Source organism: Lagenorhynchus albirostris, chromosome 5 (assembly GCF_949774975.1).
Source record: "Lagenorhynchus albirostris chromosome 5, mLagAlb1.1, whole genome shotgun sequence".
NCBI classification, from domain to species: domain Eukaryota; kingdom Metazoa; phylum Chordata; class Mammalia; order Artiodactyla; family Delphinidae; genus Lagenorhynchus; species Lagenorhynchus albirostris.
This window is the reverse complement of record NC_083099.1, coordinates 141,485,160-141,511,823: the sequence shown is the minus strand read 5'-3', so window position 1 is coordinate 141,511,823 and position 26,664 is coordinate 141,485,160. Positions and strand designations below refer to the sequence as shown.

Genomic DNA, 26,664 nt, shown 5'->3' with positions numbered 1-26,664 from the left:
CGTCATATATATTCTGAATGGTGATCTCTGCCTCCTGTATATCACTCAGATTTATTTCCTCATGCTCGGAAAAGTGTTGACTCTTTTTTTAAATCTTAAAAAAATCTTAAAGCTATCGGTACAAACTGGTTCTTTTATTTTATCTTTGCATGAAGAGTAAATAAATGAGCTGCGCCATCTTTCTTGTGACTCGTTCAACCAGGTTTCCTGAGATTAAACAGCCATACTTATATTTTTATTTAGAGCAAGTTAATGTTGGGTTTTTTTAACATCTTTATTGGAGCGTAATTGCTTTACAATGGTGTGTTAGCTTCTGCTTCATAACATAGTGAATCAGCTGTACATTTACATATGTCCCCAGGGCTTTCTTTTTCTAATGTAAGGAGTCAGAGAATAATTTCGCGCTGGAGTCATGCAGTGCCGGGCAGGAGCTGGCTCTGTTGCCTTTGGCTCCATTGGATTTTCAGAGCCGGTGGAGTTGGTATCTTGAGCACCCTTTCCAGATGTAAATCTGCAGCTGCGACCGATCAGGCCCATCCTGCCTCTGTGGCCTGTTTAACGTTTATTGGCTGCGTTGGGTCTTTGTTGCTGCACACGGGCTTTCTCTAGTTGCGGCGAGCGGGGGCTACTTCATTGCGGTGCGCGGGCTGCTCACTGCGGTGGCTTTTCTTGTTGCGGAGCACGGGCTCAGTAGTTGTGGCTCGTGGGCTCTAGAGCACGGGCTCAGGAGTTGTGGCTCGCGGGCTCTAGAGCACGGGCTCAGGAGTTGTGGCTCACGGGCTCTAGAGCACGGGCTCAGGAGTTGTGGCTCGCGGGCTTAGTTGCTCTGTGGCATGTGGGATCTTCCCGGACCAAGGCTTGAACCCGTGTCCCCTGCATTGGCAGGCGGATTCTTAACCCCTGCGCCCCCAGGGAAGCGTATGTAGCACTTCCTGTGTTCCAGGCACTAAGAGCTTCTTTATCAACTCACTTTACTCCCCTAACAACCCTGTAGTGGGTGCTACTGTTAACCCCTTTTGCAGACAAGGAACCCAAGGCCCAGAAACCTTAACTGAGTGGCCCCAGGTCACAGGTAGTGAGTGACTGAGCTGGGGTTTGGATCCAGAGTCTAGTCATCGTGCTGTCTGCATCTGCTGTGTGCCGGGCACTTTACAGATGAAAAATGATCAGACCTGATCTGGCCAGCTCTGAAACCCAGAGCTTTCTCACTGTGGATGGGGTCCTGTGGAGGCGTGACTGTGAAGGCCGTTTCTTGGCGTATTGTTTGGTCAATTCAGGGCAGCCAGGGGTGGTGGACAAAGGCCATTATTTGCTTATGATGGGAAGAGTGACGTCAGATAAGCCTTTACTATAAAATTTTTTATGTTGATGGTCTTTCTAGATAACTCCTGTTCACAAATGTCAGAAAACAAGGTGACCCAGGGCTTTCTTTTCATGACCGATGTCCTTAGAAACCACCCAAATGGTTAGTTCTAAACTTCTTTCTTTTCTGGATTTGGGATAGTGAGTGGAGTAGCAGGCAGGTATGGATGTGTGTTTTGTTTGTTTATTTGTTTTTGCGGTACGCGGGCCTCTCACTGTTGTGGCCCCTCCCGTTGCGGAGCACAGGCTCCGGACGCGCAGGCTCAGCGGCCATGGCTCACGGGCCCAGCCGCTCCGCGGCATGTGGGATCTTCCCGGATCGGGGCACGAACCCACGTCCCCTGCATCGGCAGGCGGACTCCCAACCACTGCGCCACCAGGGAAGCCCAGTACGGATGTGCTTTATGGAATTTCTAAATGTATTTGTTTATTAAGGTTGGGGCGGTTCCGTATGGATTATTTGAAAAGTCCGGTGTGGCCTCCATGTGGGTCTAAGCTCTAGACCGCCTGCTCCACGCTGGGGTCGGTGGTTGCTCCATTGTCCCAGTGGGTGGTCTGCAGAGTCTTATCACCCCTGCTGTGACCTGGGCACGTGAGGTGTCTGCCTGTGCCCTCGCGTTAAATCCTCACGTGAGCAATCCAGCACGATGGCTGCGTCCGCTTCTGTCCGAGACTCAGAGAGGTCAGTCGCCCAAGGACACCTCAGGGTGTGGCACTGCCAGGAGTTGGCCCGGAGTTTTGCCTTCCTTCACCTCCACCCGACTCAACGGTCTATAAGTCCCTGTGCACGTTTCTCTCTTCCTGGATTCTCCTTTTGGTGGAGGTGACGTCGGGGAAGTCTGGGCTTCCGGGTGGGAGCTGGGTGAGTGCCGCAGGCCCTGAACTTAACAAGCAAGTGGGTCCCCGTCTTCTTCAGGATGAGCAGCTGCAGGAGGAGGTGGTGAGCTGAAGGCAAATGTGAGCGGGCAGCACTGCCATGGCTCTGGCAAGAGGTGATCCTTCTACTGCATTCTCGATTCATCGTGTGCAAACTCACCGGTACGGAAATAGCACAGTCTTGTCGTTGTTTCTTCTAGGTCAGCTTGGACGTTCCAAATACCTCCCTTTACCTGATGCAGCTGATAAAATCAGGATGGCTTTAAACTCAGTAAGTGGTTAATCATTACCTTCCTGGCCTTTCCTCTGTTCCCGGTTCCTTCTGTTATTTCCAGCTATGTGTGTGAGTCGGCATTTTAAAAGCTGCTTGCAGGACTGCCTTTGCTCCCCGGATGCTGTGAAGGCGTTCTTGGGGTGAGGGGTGAGCAGGGGCTGGGCGGGGGGAGCCATGTGACATCTGCACAGCGGGAAGTCTCAGAGCTCTCGGAGGGGGCGTGGATGTGTGATTCTCCCCTGGGCCTCTTCTCTTCCTGCTCAGGTTGGGGTGGGGCAAGGGGACAGGAGTGAGGGTGTGGGGACAGATAGAGGCAGGACAGTGGTGAGAGGGAGTGAGTCCTGGGGAGAAAAGCGCGCTTGGGATGCCGCCAGCCAGCAGAGCACAGAGTCGCCTTGCTTCCTGGTAGCCTGGGACAGGCTATGGCTGTGTGGGACACTGGGCTGGCTGTCCCTCTCCCTGAGACCCTCTCCCCCCACTAACACACACACTTTGGAGACAAATGCACTATCTTTATTCCCCGTCGCATCTCACTCATGGTCTTATATCTGAGAATAAGTGCATTTAGTAGTTATTCTACTGGTTAATGACAAAATTCTTCTCTCTCTTCTATCTGGAAAACAGACGTTTGCTTCCCCTGCCCCTTTATTTTAGTATTATGTATTTATTTATACTAGAGCCTTTTTAAGTTTTAAATCCACAGCACAGGAATTCACTGGGCCGAACTGCTCCCACCTTTCCTGGGAAGGACGGCACGTTCTTACATGCTTCAGATAGAGGCCAAACGCCTGTGCCGCTTTCTGGCCTCTGGTTCCCCCATTTAGATGAGAGATTACATTTCATATCCCTTTCTGTTACTGCTCTGGTTTCGAGTGTAATCTTTGGACTTTGGAAGGAGCGCGTTGGTGAGTTATTAAACTTGCATTCGGCCCATTGCTTTCTAATCACGCTGCCCTGGAGGCCCTGTTTAAAATTCTCAGCATCTAGTCGCCTCTGCTCAGAATACTGGTCCTCTCTGAACTCTCAGTCAACAAGGAGCAAGGGGACAAATTACTGAGTGGGCAGGAGTGTTGCATGTGGACACTCAGATAAGAGGGCAAGTGTGGCTCTCAGAGTGGCCCAGCCAGTGGGCGGTTCAGGGGGGCTGACGCAGGACAAGGCGGCAGGCTGCTGGGGTCCGGAGTGTCCAGTGGGGGGGCAGGACCTGGAGAGGGCAATTTTTAAGTAGGCAGAGGGGGAGGGGAGGGCATTCTAAGAAGATGGAAACCAGCCAAAGGATGGAGCTGAGAGGGAAATGGAGTAGCTGGGCCCCCCCTTCCACGTTTGTGTGTGTACACACTGTGTCCCAGAAATTCCACTGACAGGGACGGAGCCGCGGAACTCCGCACACTCTCAACATAAACGCATGTGTCCTAGAAAGATGCTTGTGGGAGCAGATCTGCTGGCCACCCCCCCAGTTGTAAACCTTTTAGGTAGATTTCTTAACGTCTGTCACTCACGTTCCTGTCTGCAAAATGGGTCTATCCATCTCAGCTGTACCATCTTAGGGGGTTATGGTCACGCTTCAAGGAGGGCATGAATACAGATGCCCGAAGCAGGTGAGTTCTCGAATGTCAGCTCTTATTATTCTCATTCTAATTCTGGCATTGCTAGTCCATAACTTTGTAGCCCACTCTCAGGGGATAGGGTATTGTCTCGTTCCCAGACTTCTACACATTTTTTTACTCAATGTCAGCCATTTGTTTTTTTTTCTTTATTTCAAAAGATGAATAGTACACAAACAAACCCAAAAACTATTGCCAATTAATTGGAAACGCTGGTGAGTTTTCATTCTATGTGAGTTCAGTTATTGGCATAATTAAAGATGCCCTAAAGGAATCTGCAGCACTGACCCAGCCATCCCACTACTGGGCATATACCCTGAGAAAACCATAATTCCAAGGGTCATGTACCACAATGTTCATTGCAGCTCTATTTACAGTAAGCAGGTCATGGAAGCAACCTAAGTGTCCATCGACAGATGAATGGACAAAGAAGATGTGGCACATATATACAGTGGAATATTACTCAGCCATAAAAAGAAATGAAATTGAGTTATCTGTAGTCAGGTGGATGGACCTAGAGTCTGTCATACAGAGTGAAGTAAGTTAGAAAGAGAAAAATAAATACCGTATGCTAACACATATATATGGAATCTAAGAAGAAAAAAGGTTCTGAAGAACCTAGGGGCAGGACAGGAATAAAGACGCAGACATAGAGAGTGGACTTGAGGCCATGGGGAGGGGGCAGGGTAAGCTGGGATGAAGTGAGAGTGGCATGGACATATCTACACTACCAAGCGTAAGATAGATAGTGGGAAGCAGCCGCATGGCACGGGGAGACCATCTCGGTGCTTTGTGACCACCTAGAGGGGTGGGATAGGGAGGGTGGGAGGGAGATGCAAGAGGGAGGGGATATGGGGACATATATATACGTATAGCTGATTCACTTTGTTGTAAAGCAGAAACTAACACCATTGTAAAGCAATTATACTCCAATAAAGATGTTAAAAAAAGAAGAATCTGCAGCGCTGTCCCAGTGTCTTGTCTGAGTGTGATGGGGTGTATATTTAACCTTTAGGATAATTAGGGTTTTGTATCATTCATCTTCTTTTTTAATTTTTTAAAAAAATGTTTAGTGGGGTATAGCTGCTTTACAATACTGTGTCATTCATCTTCTTTTTAATCATTCAGGGGTCACCACCAGGTGTCGGGCCTTACTATGAGAACCATGGATTCCAACCCGAAAGCCTCTACCCGCCGCAGCCGCCCATGGCGCACCGTGCCTACGCGGGGTACCCGGCTCAGTACTACCCGCCCGCGGTGCCCCAGTACGCCCCGAGGGTTCAGACGCACACCTCGACACCCGTCATCCTCATGCAGCCCAAACCCCCGTCGGGGCCAGCATGCACCTCAAGTAGGACCCTTTTTGCATTTATTTCCTCTAATGGAGCCTGAGTTTTGGGTCTGCCTTCTCCGGTGGCCCGTCTGCCCCACCGGCTCTGGTGCTAGCTCTCCTCTGTCTGCCGGGCTGGTCTGGCTCTGCATACCTCTCCCCTCCCCCACTCTGTGTCAAAGCTGTGGGCCTGGGTCTCGCCTCCTGTGGGCCTCTGGGGGCCTCCCGGCTGCTAAGACCTTCATCTCCCACTAATGCTCTGGTAATGGCTTGGCCTGTACCACCCAGGGTGGTCTTTCTAGCTGGGCTTCTCTGAACTGCTTCTTGTCTGCGTGGTTTGCCGCTGAATCATCTTGAGTAGATGGTAAACCCCCAAAGCAGGGAGAAACGATTTAACCTTTCTCTGTGTACCATTCCCTGGGCGCTGCAAGTCACATTCAAGGTGCTCAAAGAGTAGCTTGTGTATTTCGTGTTTGGTGAATGAAGTGGCCGGTGGAATTGTTGTACAGAAGCATCTTCAACATTTCTCTTGCCTTGAAGGGTCTTGTAGCCAGACCTGACTGGGCCACGGAGGAGGGTTGAGGGACTGAAGGTGGTGTGTCCTCTGCCCATCACCTTAATCCCATATCTTTCTTATCCTCTCATTCATCTCCTTTCTTTGCATTGCATTTTATCTCTTCTCCCTCCAGACCCCTTCCCGTCGCACCCCTCCCCAGGCTTTTCATGCAGGCTAGTTGATGTGGTGAGAACTGCCCAGGCAGGACAAGTACTGCCATTACTAGTATGAGCACAGAGCCAGTACAGTGGCTGGACCAAGGAACATTTTCACTGATAATGTTTTAATTTTAATTCGTGAGATACGCCTACCTACGTACACCACTTGCACAGTTAAAGATTAGTGACAGAGTGAATTTCCACGTGCCGCCACCATGCCATAAATAATGACAGTAAGGAATAGGGAATAAGACCCGTACCCTTTGAAGACGCCCCTCCGCAGACCACTCCAGCTCTTCACAAGTGCCATCGCCCTTGGATTTCTGCCTCGGTCCTTGCCTCTGCCTCCTTCCCGCTTCATAGGTGGTTCGTCCATCCTTCGTTCTCCGCACCGCTACTCTCTTCCATTCCTGTGTTTTCTGCCCCTGCCCCTTTCCTGTGTGGTTCTCTTTCCCTCCATTCATTTGTCTTGGATCAAGGAAACACTTGTCTCTGCACTGATGTCTTTCTGGTGGTGGTTGGTAGAATGAGGCCAGTGGCTGCTACTCGGGGTGATTTCGACCCCCAGGGACATCTGGCAATGTCTGGAGACAGTTTTGGTTGTTATAACTGGGCTGGGGGTGCCACTGGCATCTCCTGGGTAGGTGCCAGTGACGCTGCTAAACATCCTCCAGTGCGTAGGGTGACCACTCCCCCACCAAGAATGACCCAGCCAAGGTGTCCGTGGTACCCAGGCTGGGGACCCCTAGTCTTAGCCTGTCATGCTCTTGGCTCATCCTTCCCTCTCTTCCCCGACACTTGGCAAACACTGATCTAACTGTCTCCACAGTTTTGCCTTTTCAGAATGTAGAGTTGGAATCATGCAGCATGTAGCCTGGCAGAGCCTTGACAGTATTTTGCAAGTTACTTAAACAGCACAAACTCAAGAGAACCCCAGCAGGAATACAAGGGACATTTTTATCTTAATGGCTCTATTTGTTTTATCAAGAGTTGTAGGTGTTTCACATTGAACCACAAGGCATACACATGTGAATGTTTGGGTTTTGGAGGACTGAAGGTCAACAATCCTGTGCTACTAATAGTTGACACTGGACACGATAGGGCTTTTGCACCAACAATTGACAACAATGAAGGTAAATGATTAGTCAGTTATAATTACACTCACAATCCATACAGTTGCAAACCAGCACCCAGTCATGTCCGATCGACCAGACAGTGATTCCGAAATGCCTGTCCCCCAGAGGTGAGATCCGGGGCTCCCGCTGCCCAAGCTCCTAGTGAGGGCTGGGCAGGTTGCCACCTTCTCAACGAGAGGTTCAAGATACCTCGTTTAATAGCCCTCAACTCACCAGGCACGCTATTTTATCTTGGAGAAGATAACACATAGGGAAGTCTCCTAAAGGAAGACATCATCCTTGACTAATGGGTCAAATTGGCCACTTGGAATTTCCCCTGAGCTTCCTTGGGGACCCTGCCCTGCTATCGGTAAGAGGCAGGCACAGTGCCAAGTCCTGATAATGGGGCTGGCAGTACGTGGAGCTCCTCAGGCCGGCGGCTGTGACCTCACCCGTGAGCCTGTGGCGCTGCAGACTCACGCCTCCTCTCCCCGAGCTGAGTCAGAATCTCTGGGTAACAGGCTCCCCGGTGATTTCTAAGCCGGTTTGAGCACAGACTGTGGGATTGGCAGAACATGGTAATGAAATGAGAGGCGAGGCGTTGAGCCCCGATCAGATGGGTCAGCTCTGGTCTCTCAACCCCAGAAGCTGAACGTCTTGGTCTGGTGGACTTCTCGAAGCAAGAGTGTGCACAGGTGGGGTGCAAGGCCCCCCCCGCACTGCACCTTTGCAGCCTGGGTGTCCTCCTGTATGAACTAAGCGGTTGGAGTGCCTGTGTGAGCGCCTTCGCCCGGACACTTCCCCCTGCCTCTCCGCCTATCCCAAGGGATCACTGGGCCAGGAGCTGCTCTCTGCACAGGACCTGCTGAGGGTGGCGGTGGTGGTGGCCTTCCTCTGAACCTTGGCATGACGTTCGGCTTACACTCTGACCGACAATGGCGTGTTGGTTTGTTTTGACTAGAGAGCGCTGGTGACCTTCTCCAAAGACTTGTATTCTTAGCTGGAACGTGAGCCCAGAGTTCCTGCCCCCAGACCCGGGAGCGACGCCAGCGCTGCCCAGTAGCACTTCCTGCAGTGACGGAATGTCGTGCCTCTTCACAGTCCAGCGCAGTAGCCACTGGTCACATGGGATTACTGAGTAGTTGAATTTACCGAACGATTTAATATCATTTAACGGTAATTAATTGAAGCGCAGATAGCCACATGTGGCCAGTGACTGTTTAAATGAGTCAGTGTGACTCTGTCCCATCCCTCTGTCCCATCCCTCCCTCCCACCTTGAGGAAGAGGCTTTTTCCCCGCTGTCTTGGGTACCACTGACACAGAGATGATAGTCTGAGGAGAATTATTATTATTTTGCTTATGCTTTATAATCACCGGAACAAGGTATGTTTCCTTTTTTCAGCCATTTTTTAATGCATCATTTATTTGACTACCTTCAGGCCATACTTGTGGAAGAGCTTAATTTTAATGTATGTTGCTTCATATCACGGCTTCCTGCTTCGGTTCTCAAAAAAAGCCTAAAGTTCAGTGCTGTGGAAGAAGTAAGACCTCCCAGGATACGTTCATAAAGAGAAAACTCACATTTTTAAATGTATAAGAAATTATTATTCCTTGATAGGATATACCATATATATCTGAGAGTCTAACTTCTAAGAAACTTGGCGACTAAGTTGTTCCCTCGACTCTTTTCTTCCAGGGACTAAGAAAGTCCTGTGTGTCACCTTCTCCCTGGGCGCCCTTCTGGCTGGAGCAGTCCTGGCCGCCATGCTGCTGTGGAAGCTCAGTAAGTGCAGGACGGGGCCAAGTCGTGGTGTGCCGGCCCTTTAGTGGCCCTACTCTCTGGGCTGGGGGCTCACCCACAGCCCCTCGGGAAATTTCTCATCTCTTTCCTCCTGTTTGGTTACGCGATGCATGAATAACCTTTCTCGGAAGCGGCCAATCTCGTTTGCATGCTTCCTCCTAATCCGTGGGCTGTCAAGGTCCCGTGCCCTTTGTGTGTGATATTCATACACGTGGGAGAAGCACGTTGAGTTTACCCCGTGCTTCAGGTACTAGGTGGCACCTGGCACTCGTGAGCACAGTGGGTGCAGCACCTCGGGGCCACACCTGGTCCCTGTGTCTCAGTGTACAGCGGTGGCTGCCACAGGCCCCTCCTGTACCCACAGCCACGTCTCCTCCATCAGCCCGGGGCAGGGTTTGTGGATCACAGGACTCACCTGTGTGGCAGAGAGGGTGGGTGCTGTCCAGATCCGAGGCGAGGGGTCCTCCCCTGAGCAAAGGGACAGACCCGAGGGGGTCAGGATCCCTGCGGCCGCTCCCTGTGACGTACGTCGTCGGCAAGGACTCATCCCCTCCTTTAACAGTAAAGGAGGGAAAGCTCACTCCCTCTTGTCACCTGGGTGCTGGGAGGTTTTCTCGGTTTCTCAGCCCGATGGACATCTCCCTTCCATTTCTCTGCCAGTGGAGGACGAGTGCTTGGGGATGGAATGCAGCTCCTCGGGGACCTGCGTCAGCCCCTCTCACTGGTGCGACGGCATCCTGCACTGCCCCAGCGGCGAGGACGAGAGCCGGTGCGGTGAGTGGCGGGGCCGTGCCGGCTACCTCGGAGGGGGGACCGCTCTGCCCCACCACAGAGGCCACAGCAGGGCAAGCGTGACGGTGTCAGGCCCGTGTCCTGAACGCTGAGCGTTCCACAACTGAATCCCTTCCTGAAGGCTGAGCCTCGCGTCTAACCCCGGTTTTCAGATGACGGGACAGGCTCAGAGTGGGCGAGCGCCAGCCCTCCACCAGCATCGCGCAGCATGGGGGAAGGGAGACCACAGCCCAGGGCCAGGCCAACGTGCCTGCCCCAGCTGCCACGACGTCACTAAAACAGGCAAACTGTTTAAGACATAAAGTTGGGAGTGGGCTCTGCATTTTCTAAACAAGCTGCCTTTCAAGTGATCTATGTTGTCACGGGGTGGGCACCTTTTCTGCTTTTATTATTTTCAATGAATTATTTCATGGGTGGTAAAGTGGTCATGCCAGGGAAAATGATGACCCTGGCGTTGAGGACGAGGCTTGTGCTGATACCCACTGAGGGCCATACCCAGAGCCTAAAGCCTGCTGCATCCTCTGGGAGCTGTGTTAACTCTGAATGCAGGTGATGCCAGACAAAGGCCGGGCTCTGCCCCACCGTTGTCTTCCTTCTGCAGCCATCCTGGGGGAGGATGGATCTCCCGTACATCCCATTTCCAGGTCAGGGCACCTGTGTGAGATGCAGTGCGGACTTGGCCGTGGAATCCTCAGGGTTGGGGGTTAGGCCAGAGCTCAGTCTCTGCACCATCTGCATGGACCTGCGTCCACGCTGGTGCCTTGGCCTCTAAGTTCCGACCTCCTGCAGTTCCTTCCCAGAGAGGGTTTGCACTGGGCAGTGACTCACTCACTCTATAAACTGTTGACATAGTGACTTGCCTTTATTTTGGAGATAATATATTTGTCACCATTTTCTTAAGTAAAGCAGGGAGTTTTTGAGGTTGAGAAGACGTGGTTAAGCTCTCAGGCGTTTCCCTACCTGTGCACCTGCATGTGTTGATAAACTCTAGCAAGACAAACTCATGTTACCTGGAGAGACTTTCTCTCTCTCTTCTTTTTTTTTTTTTTTTTTTTTTTTTTTTTTGCGGTACGCGGGCCTCTCACTGTTGTGGCCTCTCCCGTTGCGGAGCACAGGCTCCGGACGTGCAGGCTCAGCGGCCATGGCTCACGGGCCTAGCCACTCCACAGCACGTGGGATCTTCCCGGACCGGGGCACGAACCCATGTCCCCTGCATCGGCAGGCAGACTCTCAACCACTGCGCCACCAGGGAAGCCCCTCTCTCTCTTCTTAATACTGAAGTTGTATTTACTTAAATACTTTAAGAGTTAGTGTACTCAAATACATCATAATTCAGGAAGTCCCTAAGGGTATGCAGTGAAAAATCTCATCTCCCCCATTTCACTTACACTCATGCACACTCACACATAACACACACACACACACACACACACTCACATACTCACACATAGTATATACTCACACACTGTGAGATAACAGAGTGTATGTATTGGTCTCTGCCCCCAGTTCTCGGCACAGGGCTCCTGAAACCTGGTAACTGAGTGATGAGATCACCAGGTGCATCTTTGGTTCTAGTATTTCATCCTTGACCCCAGTTCCTGACACGGAGCTCCTAAAACCCGTGTCATTTCCTGGGTGATAGGAGTGTCTTTTGTCCTAAGAACGCGACTCTTGGCGGGCTCCTGAATGGCTCCTGGATGGGGCTGGTCTTGGTTAGAAGCTTAGACTGTAGCTCCGCACCCCACTGTCTAGAGAGGGGGAGAGGCTGAAAATGGAGTTAATGATCGAACATGCCTACGTGATGCAGCCTCCATAAAATCCCAAAAGTACAGGGTTGGGGAGCTTCCGGGTTGGTGACCCCATGAAGATCTGGGGAGACCGGTGTGCCCAGAGGGCACGGAATCTCCCGCCCCTCCCCACACACCTTGCCCTGTGCTTCTCTTCCTCTGGATGTGCATGTGTGTCCTTTATCCCATCCTTTATCATGAACTGGTAAACAGCAAGTAAATGGTTTTCCTGAGTTCTGTGAGCTGCTCTAGCAAATTAATCGAAGCTGAGGAGGGGGTCGTGGGAACCTCTGAGTTCTAGCTGGTCGTTCAGAAGCACAGGTGACAACCTGGACTTGGGGCTGGCATCTGAAGTGGGGGGGCAGGGGAAGGGGGAGGAGGGCAGTCTTGTGGGACTGAGCCCTCAACCTGTGGGAGCTCACACTATCTCCAGGTAAAGAGTGTTAGAATTAAATTGTAGGACGCCCAGCTGGTGTCGTGGAGAATTGCTTGGTGTGGAGAAAACCCCCTACACATTTGGTGACCAGCCGTGTCAGGAGTGATATGTTCTGTGTGAGCAGTAAAGAAGACACACGTGAAACAAGGATGTGAGGAAGAGGAAAGAACAGGGTAGTTTTTCTAACACACACACACACACACACACACACGCGCCTGTCCATCAGCCAATCATGTTTTTTCCTTAGGGGCAACGAATAAGAGTATCTTGTTTCTCCTTGCACAGAGTTTTTGCACGAAAATGTAAATGTGTGTTTGCATCGTTAATGTGCCCATTTCCCTATGGTTGCCATCCAGCTGACTCCACAGGACTTGATGACACATCCTGGAAGTCACTTTTCTGCTGGGACGTGAGCCTCCCCTTTCCCTCCGCTGCACTCGCAGCGTTCCTTTGCATGGAATCCTGAGCAGTTTCACGTGTACAGAACGAACAGAGTTCCCATCCCCCACCGGCCCCCACATACAGTCGCCCCTGCTTGTAACATCTTGCATTGGGGTGGTACCTGCACTGTAAGTGATAAGTCGATATTGATACATTGTTATTGACTAAAGTCCTTAGTTTACATTAAGGTTTACTCGGCATTGCAGATAAATGTACAATGTATACATCTGGACAGTAGGTTTGGACAGATGTCTAACATGTGTCCACCATGACAGTGTCATACAGAGTAGTTTCACTGCCCTAAAAATCCTCTGTGCCCTACTTGTTCATCCCTTACTCCCCAGCCCCGAGTAACCACTGATCTGCCTACCGTCTCCATGGTTTTGCCTTTCCCCAAGTATCTTAGAATTGGAACCCTTTCAGATGCTTCTTTCACTGAATGATGTGCATTTAAGGTTCCTCCACGTCTCTTCATGGCCTGATAGCTCAGTTCTTTCTAGTGTTGAATCGTAATGCATTGTCTAGATGTCCTCCAGTTGGCTTATCCACTCACATGGTGTGTGGAATCACTCATCACAGAAGCAGTAGGAAGTGATCAGACCAAGGCTGGTCATTCCACAGCAGAATGAGCCCCAGATGCCAGGCCCTGAGCAACCACTAATCTACTTTCAGTCTCTATAGATGTCCTTCTCTAGACGTTTCACAGAAATGGGATCATACAGTGTGTGAGCCTTTGTGTCTGGCCTCTTTCACTCAGCAGAATGTCGTGGGTGCTGTATTGTGTCAGTGTTTCATCCCCTTTCATGAACAAATAATACTGCATTATGCGGATGGACCACATTTTGAGCATTCATCGGTAGATGGACATTTGGGTGTTTCCACCTTTCGGCTCTTGTGGATAATGCTTTCACGAACATTTGTGTACAGTGTTCCCTTTTGTCTGAATGCCTGTTTTCAGTTCTTGTGGGTGAAGGGCATATTTTGCAGGGAAAGGCTGGATTCTCGGCACCTCTCATGTGTAGCTGGTGCCTTGGGAAGAGGGAGCCCAGCCCTGCCTCTGGGTCCCAGGGCCTCTGTGTCCCAGGGAAGGTGGGGCTTATGTGGCGGACAGGACGATGGTTTGAGACTCACCAGAATCTCCCCTCCTGCAGTTCGCCTCTACGGACCCAACTTCATCCTTCAGGTGTACTCAGCTCAGAGGAAGTCCTGGCACCCCGTGTGCCAAGATGACTGGAGTGACAACTACGGCAGAGCAGCATGCCAGGACATGGGCTACCCGTGAGTTCCGAGCCCCGTGGCCTCCGCGATGATGGTGACAGGCGCAGAGACCTAAGATCAGTGCTTCTCTCTGTCCCTCCCTGGAAGCGCCAACACAGGGGCACCGCGAGCCTTTGTCTCCTTTCTAAAGCCGCTCCAGGAAGCCGGCAGGGGACCGTGGGCAACACACTGCCCCATCCCCCTCCACGGCATCCCCAGCCCTGCCTCTGGGGCCTCCATCCGCTCCTGGTTCCTCGAGGCTGTCCAGTTCTGCGGTCACCAGGGTCCAGGGTGCTGGCCGAGGGCCTTGGGTGACTCATTTCCTAAGGAGCCCCCAGGCAGGGTCGAAGCCTTGACTCCACTCACCTCCTGGGTGGTAGCGAGAGGGGAGGGCTGCAGGGAAGGTCTGGAGGGAACAGATCTGCATAACCTTCACTGCGTGAGCGCGGAAGGCGCTGGAGGCCTTTGAACAGAAGAGAGCTGATCAACAGATTTATCCGTTAGAGAATTCATTCCTCATGCAGCCACCAGAGGAGGTGGGAGAGGGGGGTGGGAGTGCCCCCTCCTCAGGATTCCAGCCAGGGACACGCCAGACCATCCTTGTCAACGCGTGGCAGCCGTCTGGCCTCTCAGGGAAAGGCTGTGCGATTTCATTGCCACCGTCTCTTCCTTGGGGGTGTCACCGTGTAAATTCTGTGCAATTCTAGTGTGTTGCCTTTATGCCAGTTTTCAAAGTGAATTACCACTTGATAAGAAAGCTGGCATCTTAGCTAGTGAAATACTTCAAAATGCCAGCCCCCAATTGCAGCGTATGTCACTGGGAATGACGTAGGTGAGGCCCCATCACGGTTCAGGGTCTGTATTTTATCACTGGGAGCATTTTAACAGGTGTAATTTTGTTACATTATATGTACTCACACACCCTTATTCTTACTGCTTCTTTATCCTAATCCAGATTAGATTAGAAACACGACTGATGGAGGACATTTCCCTGACACTTCAGGCTTATCGGATGGAAAGATGGTTATAACGCAGCGTCACTTGACTGGAAGTTGTGTTTTTGTTTTCCCAAATGCTATGCTGTTCCTCGTAACCTGAATGTCATATTCTGATGTAGCTATAACATAGGATTTACGAATGCTCACAACAAAATCCATTATTTTACATAAGATTTTCTGTCTTTTTCAGGAATAGTTTTTTTTCTAGCCAAGGAATAGTGGATGACAGCGGGGCCACAAGCTTCATGAAGCTGAATGTCAGTGCCAACAATATCGATCTCTATAAAAAACTCTACCACAGGTATTTAATTTGGTGATTTCTTTTAAAAAATGTATTTCATTGAAGTATAGTTGATTTACAATGTTATGTTAATTTCTACTGTATGGCAAAGTGACTCAGTTATATATACGTTCTTTTTCATATTCTGTTCCCATTATGGTTTATTACAGGATATTGAATATAGTTCCCTGTGCTATACAGTAGGTCCTTATTGCCTATCCATCCTATATATACTAGTTTGCATCTGCTAATCCCAAACTCCCAATCCATCCTTCCCCCACCTCCCTCCCCGCTTGGTAACCACAGGTCTATTCTCTATGTCTGTGAGTTTGTTTCTTAGATAAGGTCATTTGTGTCATATTTTAGATTCCACATATAAGTGATATATGGTATTTGTCTTTCTCTTTCTGATTTACTTTGCTTAGTATGATAATCTCTAGGTCCATCCATGTTACTGTAAGTGGCATTATTTCATTCTTTATTAGGGCTGAGTACTATTCCCTTGTATGTATGGACCACATCTTCTTCATCCATTCCTCTGTCAATGGATATTTAGGTTGCTTCCATGTCTTGACTACTGTAAATAGTGCTGCTATGAACATTGGGGTGCATGTATGTTATTGAATTGTAGTTTTGTCCAGAAACATGTCCAGGAGTGAGATTGCTGGATCATATGGTAGCTCTATTTTTAGTTTCTTAAGGAACCTCCATACTGTTCTCCATAGTGGCTGCACCAATTTACATTCCCACCAACAGTGTAGGAGGGTTCCCTTATCTCCATACCCTCTCCAGCATTTGTTATTTATAGACTTTTTTTTTTTTTGCGGTACGCGGGCCTCTCACTGTTGTGGCCTCTCCCGTTGCGGAGCACAGGCTCTGGACACACAGGCTCAGCGGCCATGGCTCACGGGACCAGCCGCTCTGCGGAATGTGGGATCTTCCCGGACCGGGGCACGCACCCGCGTCCCCTGCATCGGCAGGCAGACTCTCAACCACTGCGCCACCAGGGAAGCCCTTATTTGTAGACTTTTTGATGATGGCCATTTTGACTGGTGTGAGGTGGTACCTCACTGTAGTTTTGATTTGCATTTCTCTAATAATTAGCGATGTTGAGCATCTTTCCATGTGCCTGTTGGCCACGGTGATTTCCTCTTTCCTTTCAAGAATTGTGTAATGGGAACGAGTAGGAGGCGTCAGGGAGAATCACTGTCCAGAGTTTGATTTCTCTGCTGCACCTGCGGGTTTGTCTGAGTTTCTCATGGGGAGGAGATTGGACTTTATGTAGGACCCGTCCCTCTGAGCAGCTCTGGGTTTATTCCAGGGAAGTGGCTAAGGTCTATTTGCCATCTTGTTTGTGCCCTCTGCCCTCTGCCTTCTGCCCTCTGCCCTCTGCCCTCCATGGTATTGGGTAACATTGCACAATTGAAATTCCTCTTTCCTGATTTTTTTCTCTCTCCGGACATTAGACATGTACCTTACTGTGTGTCAGGGTGTGTGTCTAGGAGTCCAAAGGAATGTCTCAGGGTCCCCACCCAGGGTCCCCAGGGTGATCAGCTCATCCTGGTTTGCCCAGGACTCTGACGGTTTCACACTGGAAATCCTGCTTCCCAAGAAGCCTCTCAGCCCCAGGCAGCGGGGGTGGTTGGTCCCCCAGCCCAAGCAATTGTGTCAGAGGATGCTGTGCAAGGGGTGGGCCTGGGAGCGAGCGGCTGGTCCGGGGCACCAATGTTTCCTGTACCTGGAGGGATACTCGCAGCGCTGGGCGGGTCGCAGTGCATCTGGTGGGTGGAAATGAACCTGAGCTGGTCCCATGGTTGATGGTTTAACTGTTTCGGAGGGTGGGGGAGAGGGCTGGGCTTGAGCTACTCATTTTGTGTTGCATATGTTGAAAATGGTTGCGGTCTTCCTAGGATCATTACTATCCGAATGTTCCTTAACGTGAAAGATACACAGTGTCCTTCTTGCTTAAGTCCTCCTCAGCTCCCAGGTCCCTATCTCCCATCCCCAGGTGGCCAGGCAGGCCGTCACCTCCCTGCTGGCCAGGTGCCAGATGCTACATTGAGGGGAGGATGGACGGGTCACGCTTCCCCTCCTTCCGTGTGAGTGGGAGGCTGGGAGCAGGTTTGCGTTCCTGGTGGCCCGGCGGGCTGACTTCTGCCTGGGGCCCCTGGTCTGGCTGTCCCCAGGAATGTGAGAGGGTGAGCCCAGGAGAAGGGGTGCACACGGCCAGGTGTGCCCATCAAAACAGCAGGCCGTGGTTTGCCCTCCCGAGGAACTAAACACAGCTGCCTGGGCTCTTTGTAAACGCCCCCGACTGTCTCGTCATCGTCTTTGGTTACATGGAATCAGGGCTGAGCAGGGGAGGAAAGGCTGCCACCTCTCGGTAACTCACAAGATGGCTGCTGGGTTTGGAGGAAAGAAGAGAAGGTCATTGCCTGGGATGTGGTGTCCCCGGCATGCATGGCGTTAGGTGGGAGAACTGCTTTCCTCTTTGCTTTCAGAAGTTGCTCTTTGCTACCCGAGTCCTCGCAGGGTTTGTCTGAGTGGCCGCTTTGCGCCCTGATGCCGGTGGCTGCACATTGTGCAGAGGAGAATGACCTTATGATCCTTAGACAGCATCTTCTCTTAATGGGAACATGTCTTCTCTTGGCATCCAATGCCCCCCAGCCAGAGACCACCAGGACATGCCTTGTCCTGGAACTGTGGGTGTCTCCATGGAAGCGGGTGAGAAGGGACTTATTACAGGGTGTGGGCTTGTGCTGAGTCCTTTTGGGGAAGGTTCCAGGAAGCAGGGCTTTGCCCTGCATTGGATGCTGTCCGGAAGTGAGGGTGATTCTGTAGTTGGTACCTTAATGGTTTTTTTTTGTTTTAGAAGGTGGGTGGCAGGCATGAAGCCAGGCTATGGCTGGGATTGGCTGGGAAGTGCAGCTACTCGTGTCAGCCAGCATAGGGGCCTGTTGGTCACCGTGTGGCTTGGACCAGGCTCATGGGATCGTGCAGTGGGCGCGCCCGCGTCCTGATGCATCATGTAACAGTGGTCTGGCCCCATGTGGATGCCCTGGGAGCTGTTTACGTTCAACAGAACGTGGCCAGGTTCGAACATGTGGGTGTCAGGGCTGTTTCTCTTCTCCTCAGCATATTGGGGGAAAATTCCGTACACGGTGGAACGCATTGGTTGTTTCTTTTTCATAGGTAACCTGGAATGACTGCCCCCCAAATGAGTAACTTTTCTTCTGTTCCAGGCAAATGATTGACTGTAGAGTTTCCTGTGGGTAAATGTAAAGCAGTTATAGGAATCTGGAAGTTTCCGAATGTCTTCCTGACAAAATTAAAGGATCGTTTTAAATCCCAAGGAAAAATGATAACAGCTGATATGATGTGTGCTTATCTTCACAACCACCCTATGAGTTGGTACTATATTAGCCCATTCTGCAGATGGGGAAATTGAGGAACAGAGAGGTTAGGAAGCTTGTCCAAGGTCACACAGCTTGGATTTGAACCCTGCACTTTGACTCAGTGTCTGCTCTTTACTACCGTCCCCTATGTATATAGATTTACTTTCCTTATTCAAGTCTTCAACTGTGGACTTTTCTATGTCTGGGGAGGCAGAGAGTGAGAACAGTAGAAGAAAATATTTATTTCTAAGCATTTTGAGAATCAAGTGTCTCGTTTGTTAGAGTGACCAGAATTTCCCCCTCTTCTTTTGTAGTGATGTCTGTTCTTCAAAAACAGTGGTTTCTTTACGCTGTATAGGTAAGTGATTCTTGGTTTTCCTTTTTGTGTTTCTAAAATAAGAAACATTTGGTACTTATAGAAATGTATCTCCCTGTGTCTCTGGGGGATGTAGAGAGATGAGGTGGGGTAACAGGTCAGGACATGCCCAGCACTCTGCCCAAGGGGCTCCTTTCTTGAATTCTGATGCACTTGAGACGCCTTCAGCCTCAGGTCCAAGAAGCAGCTGTCCCATGAGGACGGGAGAGCTCAAGAAACTGCCGGGGCCACACTCTAGGGCATCCGCGCGCTGGAGCTGGACGCCTGTGGGTGTCCCCGCCCCTGTGTTTGGATTATTTATAGTTTCCAAACCTTTTCCTGGTATGGAGGACACTGTCCCTGCGCTCCCTTCTCTGGGACAGCACCATCCTGTTCCCATTCGGGTCTCAGGCCTGAAGCTTGGCTGTTCAGTTTGAACAGCTGAAGCTAGCAGATGCCCCTAGGTGGACGCATGCCCCAGTGGTCCCGCTGGTACCTTCCCACCCAGGCTGGCTCAAGCTTCTTTAGGTCCAGGGAAAGCAGGTGCCTGCCCTGCCTTCCCGCGCACGCGCCGCCATCCACCTCCTGGCAGCTTGAGAGCAGCACACGTGAGAAAAGCCTCCTTAGCTCTGTTCGGGAATCTTGGGGCCTCTGAGCATTCGAGGGGGTGCCAGGGCCTTTGTTATCCAGGCCCCCCACCTGGTGTACGGGAGACGCTGATGGAATCGCACGAGTGCCAAGGAACAGGGGCACCCAGCGCCAGCAGAAGTGGTGCTTCCTGGGGGGAGGGGGAGGAAGCACCTCCTCCCACCCCACCCCCCAACGCAAAGAGACCAGGACACATTCTCGGAAAGTCGGACCCCAAACAAACAGGAACAAGAACAGACAACAGTCACCCTCCGGCCAGACAGGACCCTCGGGCTGGGGGCCGTCTGGGCACCGGGTGTGACGGGCGTCAGGCGGCTGGGAGCGGGCGGCCCTGCTTCGCTCACCGGCCGGACGCGCTGTGCTTGTCGCCCTCAGAGTGCGGGGTCTCCGGGAAGACGAGACGCCAGAGCCGGATCGTGGGCGGGTCGAGCGCTGCCCCGGGGGACTGGCCCTGGCAGGTCAGCCTGCACGTGCAAGGCACCCACGTCTGCGGAGGCTCCATCATCACCCCCGAGTGGATCGTGACCGCCGCCCACTGCGTGGAGGAGTAAGTCCCGCGGGGGCGGGTCCCGGGTTGGGAGGCGGAGGCTCTGGGCCCTGCGGCCTGGAGTGAAGTCTCCGAGTCCTTCGAGTTCCGGTTTCCTTGTGGACACGCGGGGATTCTAAGGGCGCCCAGGTCGTTGCCTCGCTGGGAGGGTCAAATGACTCGTGCAGCGCGTGGCCAAGCCCATCCCTTCAGCGGGCGTCCATTACTCCTGGGGTCTGGCGCAGGGATGCAGTGTGGGTCTGGGGTGATGCTTTGATCAGAACTCCTTCTAGGGGCTTCCCTGGTGGCGCAGTGGCTAAGAATCCACCTGCCAATGCAGGGGGCACGGGTTCGAGCCCTGGTCCGGAAGATCCCACATGCCGCGGAGCAACTAAGCCCGTGCGCCACAACTACTGAGCCTGTGCTCTAGAGCCCGCGAGCCACAACTAGAGAAAGCCCGTGCACAGCAACAAAGACCCAACTCAGCCAAAAATAAAATAAATAAATTTATTAAAAAAAAAAAAGAAAGAAAGAAAGAACTCCTTCTAGCCCACAGTCTTCTCAGCTCTGTCCCACCTTTCCTGAGGCCCCTGCCCTCTTGGGAGGCCTGGTTTCCCCTAGGTGCTCATCCCCAGAGAGGGTGCACTCAAAGACACTCAGACCTCACACTGCCATGCAGGAAGGTCCTCTGTGGTCCATTAAACACCCTGGGCCGCAGCATTGCCCATACAGGTGGGTGGAGAGGGGCAAGGGTAGCCATCACTTACAGTGTTAGCTTTTGTAGAAGATACTATTCCCCCTCCTTTTTTCTTAAACGTGGAGGGTTTTTTTGTGGGTTTTTTTGTGTGTTTTGGTCACATGGCTATTTTGAAAAAGCCTCGCTCATCAGAGTTATTTTTCTTTAGAGTGAGGCCGGGCCTGGCCTGGCTGTTCTCTGGCTCAGTGGCTTCGGACAGTTCCCTCGAGGTGGCTGACTGTAGCATCTGCACCTGTAAGACAGGTGTGCTGCTCCACGGGCTGTTGTATGGTTGAAGAAAGCAGTGTTTATTACCCAAGAGTGTTCCCTTCCTTCCATCCACCGTATTCCATGGGCTGTAGGATTTTCTTAGAAGGGAAATACCCAGATAAAGGTAATGCCGGGACGGCTATTAGACTCAGAGGCTGTTCATCAGTACACACTTATTAAGCACCTACTGTGTGCCAGGAAGTGCTCTAGCATGTAAAAGTCAGTTAGACCCAGCCACGCCGGAAATGGGGTTTCAAACCTCAGGAAGGCACTTAGGCACAAGAATAAGCGTTCTTGGAATCGCGAGGGTTTGCAGGCTGGCGGGGAAGCACGGAAGGAATAGGATTCACTGACGAGGTAAAGGAGGGGAGTGGGGGCTGTGTGAGGTGCGGAGGGGGAGGGGCCTGAGACCACCTGGCCAGCCTTGTCCGGCGGCTTTTGACAAATCACGTCACCTTGGAGACCTTGGCTCGGGCGGATGACTTTTGAAGGCCGTCAAATGAGCATTTCGTGTTTGTGGTTCTGACACGCTGAGCGGTGTTCACGTCTGTCTTCCAGACCTCTTAACAATCCCAAGATTTGGACGGCCTTTGCAGGAATTTTGAGACAATCTTTCATGTTCTATGGAAACGGATACCGAGTAGCAAAAGTGATTTCCCACCCGAATTACGATTCCAAGACCAAGAACAACGACATCGCTCTTATGAAGCTGCAGACGCCTCTGACTTTTAATGGTGCGTAGCGGCGTTCCTGCAGCCCGGGGTACGTGAACGGTTTTGACCGCATCTTAAGGAGAGGTTGACTGGAAATAAAATGTGCTGTGATGTCCAGAAGGAAGGAAGTTGCACTGAGTTGTAGCGTGTGGAGCCAGGGGAGGGGTTGGCTGCTAGAAGAGGGCTCAGCAGAGGCGGAGTCACCCCACTGAGGGATGCGTTCACTGCGGCACTTTTCCTCCTCGGCACGGTGACGACTTAATCAGCACACGTGAACGTCTAGAAAAGTTGTTTCCTAGTCAGCATCTGGTGGGTCAGACTTCACTCGGTGCTGGTTTGCAATTGCACCTGTTGTGAGTTTAATTATAAATTGCTAATCACTTACCTCCATCCTTATCAATTGAGTCCGATGCAGCCCTACCACGTCCAGTGTCAACTCTTTGCGTCACAGGACTGTCGATCTTCAATCCTCCGAAACCCTAACTTTGAGAGGGGGGCGTCTTGCCTGTTAGAAGGAGGGTCCTGGCAGGGGCAGGAAAGGGCATGCCAGGACACACTGGAACCCAGAAGTCTCCCTGGGCAGGAGGCTGGTGGTCCCAGGCCCAGGGAAGATCCAGGTGGACACCGTCGCCGGAGGCCTTCAGTTAGACCAGACCCGCTCACGCTGTTTTCCCTTCTTGGAACAGACAGAGTGAAACCAGTGTGTCTGCCCAACCCGGGCATGATGCTGGAACCGACACAGGCCTGCTGGATTTCCGGGTGGGGGTCCACCTACGAGAAAGGTGAGGCTCCCAGCAGGGGATCTGCGGGTCTCAGGAGCAGATCACTGGGTTCTGAAGCGGGAGGTCTAGGTTTTGATCCTGGTTCTACCACTAAGTGATCTGACGACTTTGGGCAGTTCGCCCAGTCTTTTTGCCTGTTTCCCCACGCGCTAGATGGGAAAATCCTAGCTGCCCTACCTATCCCATGCCCTTATTAAGACCAAATGGAACAATGTGTGGAAACTGGTTTTTGAAGGGTGGAGGCCACCGTGTGAGGGGCACACGGCCCCCATGTGTGTACCCCATGGTCGCTAACAGGCCGCCCGGAAGTCTGCCTGCCTTTGATGGCTGAGTGATAACGGACTCGGTGAGGATGGGCTTGTGTGACCGGCAATGCCAGCTGCAGGCGCCAGAGGCTGTGTCCTCCTGCCCTGACACCACAGAGTGGGGAGAGGCACTAGACCCTCCTGACGCAGGCTGGCCCAGCTGCCTTCAGTTATAATTTGCTTTCATCTCAGATAACGTTTTTCAAATGAAGGGATCCTTGCTGTTGCATTCTTAGGGAGCACTGGATGGGCTTAGTCGTACATTTATATACTGTTTACATCCTTCCAAAAGTGTTTAGGGCACACCTCCAAGGATCTTTTAAAGCACGGTGAATAGCTCAAGGGCGGGGTGGTTGGGAGGGGTAGGGGAGATGTCGGTGGCCCTGGGTGTCCTGGCATCTGGTCTAAAGAAAGCTCCTGGATTGAGCCTTCCAGGTGTGAGCAAGGTTTCCCAGCATCCAAGACAAAAGGGAAAGTCAGCCACAGTTTGTGCAGCACCGACCAAGAGCTGGGAATGCAGCAGTGAACAAAATGAGACAGAAATCTCTACCCGCAGGAGCTTCACATTCTCCTATGGATGTCTGGGGGCAGGATGTGCTCAGACAGGAAAGGAATAACTGAACTAGGTGCTTTCAAACAGCGGAGGTTTGCGACAGCGAGCGGTGGTCAGGGAGGACATTTGAGCTAAGATCTGCATGACTAGAGTGTCTTACGAACAGAAGGGCCAGTGTGGCCAGGGCACGATGAGCCGGGGTGAGGGGGCAGGCTGGGACCAGGTCGCATAGGGCCTTGTAGGCTATAACGAGGATACCGGAGTGACTTGATCTGAGAGCTGTGTAGGGAGTCACGGAAGGGTTGGGGGTGAGGGCAGACGGAACAGCACGGTGAGGGGACCAGTGCTGTGTCCTCCGAGACAAGAAGGCGGCTCAGACCGGGGGTGGGGGTGGGGTGGGGGTGGGAGCACGTTTGGGACAGAGCCTTCAGATCTGCTGATGGATGGAGTGTCAGCAGAGAAAGAGTGAAGGGTCACAGGAAGGCGGCTTCCAGCTGTGACGCAAGCCCCCCGGTGGGTGGTGGGACCATTTCCCGAGTCCGGAGGACGGGGGCGGGGTGCGGCATGGCTTTGGGTGGAGGAGCCCTCTAGGAGAGGCACTGCCTCAGCACGGTACGCCCGTGGAGCCCGGAAGACATCCAGGTAGCAACTGGGAGACATAGAGTGCAAGTCCCAGCGAGCGTCTAGGAAGTTTCCACCTGCTGGCAGCCAAGGGCAGATGGTCAGAGAGTGAAGGGTCGTGTGGGGTTGAGGACGGTCGGGTGTTTGAGGTGGAAACACAGGGCTCCTCCGGTGGCCCTGGGAACGGTCCAGAGAAGAGGGAGCAATGAAGGAGGAAAGCTAATCCCAGGGAACCAAGTGGCTGGATGATGGGAGAGGATGAGTCTAGGACACAGGTGATGGGAGAGGATGATTCTAGGACACAGGCGGAGCTCCCCAGCCCCAGAGGCAGGCAGTCTGCTCCCAAACCCAATCTGGAGCCGCTGTACACACAGGCCTCAGCAGCTGGAAGATACCCCGGTGTCCCAGGAGCCAGTATGGGAGGAAGGGCGTGGCTGTCTCTCCACGCCCCCCGGGAGGGAGTCCAGGCTTCCTGGGAAAGCCAGGCCATCCTCTGTTGCAGGGAAAACCTCGGATAGGCTGAATGCGGCGATGGTGCAGCTCATCGAGCCCTGGCGGTGCGACAGCAAGCAGGTGTACAGTGACCTCATCACGCCGGCCATGATCTGCGCGGGGTACCTGCAGGGAACCGTCGACTCCTGCCAGGTGATGACCAGCTTGCGTTCGGCCTCTGGGCCTTGGCCGGCTCCCAGGGGGCCCGTGAGGAGCGCCTCCTCCCCGACCTGGGGCCTGGGGGCGGCCGTGGGAAGTGACGGCCATGGACGGTGTGAAAGCCCTGGTACCCCCAACAATGCACGCCGCTGCTTCCTCCGGAAGGCGCTATGTGGTCGAAGTGTCACAGAAATAAGTCTTTTGACTATTTAAAAATATGGACAGCCATTGATTTGGCAACTATTAACTGATGCAGACGCCAATTCGTCGCTGGTGCAGTCTCTTTGGGGGACTATATGACTGTCACCTCGTTGGAGGAGACCTGCAGACCCTCCCATTACCCCCTGCCCTCTGTGATGTACGGCCTGGGGTTTCACTTCTGCCCTGTAACCTGCTGTGTCCCCCAGGGTGACAGCGGAGGCCCTCTGGTCACTCTGAAGAGCAGCGTCTGGTGGCTGATAGGGGACACGAGCTGGGGGTCTGGCTGCGCTAAGGCTTACCGACCGGGAGTGTACGGAAACGTGACCGTGTTTACAGACTGGATTTATCGACAAATGAGGGTAACTTTCCCGTCCTCCTCATTGGGTTCTCTGGCTTCGCTGTGTCACAGCCTAGGAGGTGTGGTCCCCGTGCCAGGTGGCATCCCCTCCCCCACTGTCCAGGGCCCACCACTGGTGTTTGGGTGGAAACGTCTGGGGCTCAGCTTTGTAGGGTCCAGAGCTGACTGCGATGGGCTTCCTTGTGCTCTGACCACGCTCGGTTCTGGCTCAGGTGGTTCTGTTTACCCGCCCAGACGTCATTGAGTCAAACTTCTGGTGGATGGGCAGAGAGCAGGGAGAGGCAGGTCAGCCAGCCGTGCCTCTGCCCTGTCCTTTTCCGGGCTATCGAGTACGCCCTGGGGCCGGGGAGCAGCTGGGGTTCTCTGGTACAAGGAGAGGTGGTAAGGTGGGGAAAGATCCCAGGGGCTCCCGACCTGGCCTGTGGTGCATAACGGAGCCCAGTCCTTGTGCTCTGCCTGGATCCTGGGTCCACCTCACGGGCCTCGGGACTGGCAGAGCCCACAGATTTCGGCTTCTTCTAGGGGTTGGCTCCTGGTGGAAGAAAATGTTCTATTCTGTCCCCTCTCAAGTCTCCAAAGGTACCCAGGTGCAGAACCAGAGGGCATTGCCCAATGAGGTCCGGCCTGCATCTCCCCAGATTGAAACCGTAGGACCTAACACCTTCAAGTGGCCACGGGGCCCATCTAGTCCCCGCCCCAGAAAGGGCCGAGTGCTGGAAATAGATGACTCCCTCTGGCCCGCCGGGGGCTATGTGGTAGAGGGAAGCTGGGGGGGCTGCGGTGGGGCTGGGAGGAGAAGGCAGCCCGGACACGTTGCGGGAGGTGAGCCAGGCCAAGGGGAGACTGTCCCTCCAGGATGAGAGAGCAAACGGGCGAGGTGTGTTAAGGTACCGCCGGTGGCTCAGCACGGCCAGAGCGGGGAGTGAGAGGGCTGGGTGGCAGCAGAGAAAGTGGTAGAAAGCAGGACAATTAGACACTTGACGTCTTTCAGTGGCTAAGGTCACACTCGGTTTGCCCACAGAGGCCTGTGTCCCAGCTGTGCTGAATGATTGGATCCCTACACACCCCGTTCCCCCTTATGCCTCAGGGCCTTTGCACATGCTGTCCTCCACTGTCAGCCTAACCCCTTGACATTCATGCTGTAGAAAAACAATATCCCTTTGTCTTATTAAGCTTACTCATTGGTGTATAAGGGCCTCACGTTCATTTAGGGGAAAAAATAATTTTCTACCTTTGTTTGTCTCAAGAAAATAACATCGTTTCTTTTTCCTTTTTGAACAGGCAAACAGCTAATCCATACAGCCTGGGTCCTTGACACCATTCCACAAGAAAATGAAGGGGCTGATTTTTTTTTTTTTTTTTTTTTGCGGTACGCGGGCCTCTCACTGTTGTGGCCCCTCCCGTTGCGGAGCACAGGCTCCGGACGCGCAGGCTCAGCGGCCATGGCTCACGGGCCCAGCCGCTCCGCGGCATGTGGGATCC

At 52.6% G+C, this 26,664-nt stretch overlaps 1 protein-coding gene across 1 annotated transcript; it reads left to right on the top strand.

The window, feature by feature from the left end:
• Positions 1–2,479: 2,479 nt before the first annotated feature.
• TMPRSS2 (transmembrane serine protease 2) lies at positions 2,480–26,487 on the top strand. Its single transcript, XM_060149463.1, has 13 exons — positions 2,480–2,509; positions 5,245–5,467; positions 8,973–9,059; positions 9,738–9,851; positions 13,685–13,811; positions 14,979–15,089; positions 18,778–18,821; positions 19,842–20,013; positions 21,557–21,732; positions 22,398–22,493; positions 24,475–24,617; positions 25,031–25,183; positions 26,464–26,487. The coding sequence occupies exons 1-13, from the start codon at positions 2,495–2,497 to the stop codon at positions 26,473–26,475; spliced, it is 1,473 nt and encodes a 490-aa protein (XP_060005446.1). The 5' UTR covers positions 2,480–2,494; the 3' UTR covers positions 26,476–26,487.
• Positions 26,488–26,664: the final 177 nt, after the last annotated feature.

Excerpts from the sequence above, each read along its gene's own strand:
- TMPRSS2 (XM_060149463.1), top strand. Across the intron at positions 13,812-14,978 it reads TGCCAGGACATGGGCTACCC|GAATAGTTTTTTTTCTAGCC; the intron begins GTGAGTTCCGAG and ends TGTCTTTTTCAG. Across the intron at positions 21,733-22,397 it reads GACGCCTCTGACTTTTAATG|ACAGAGTGAAACCAGTGTGT; the intron begins GTGCGTAGCGGC and ends TTCTTGGAACAG.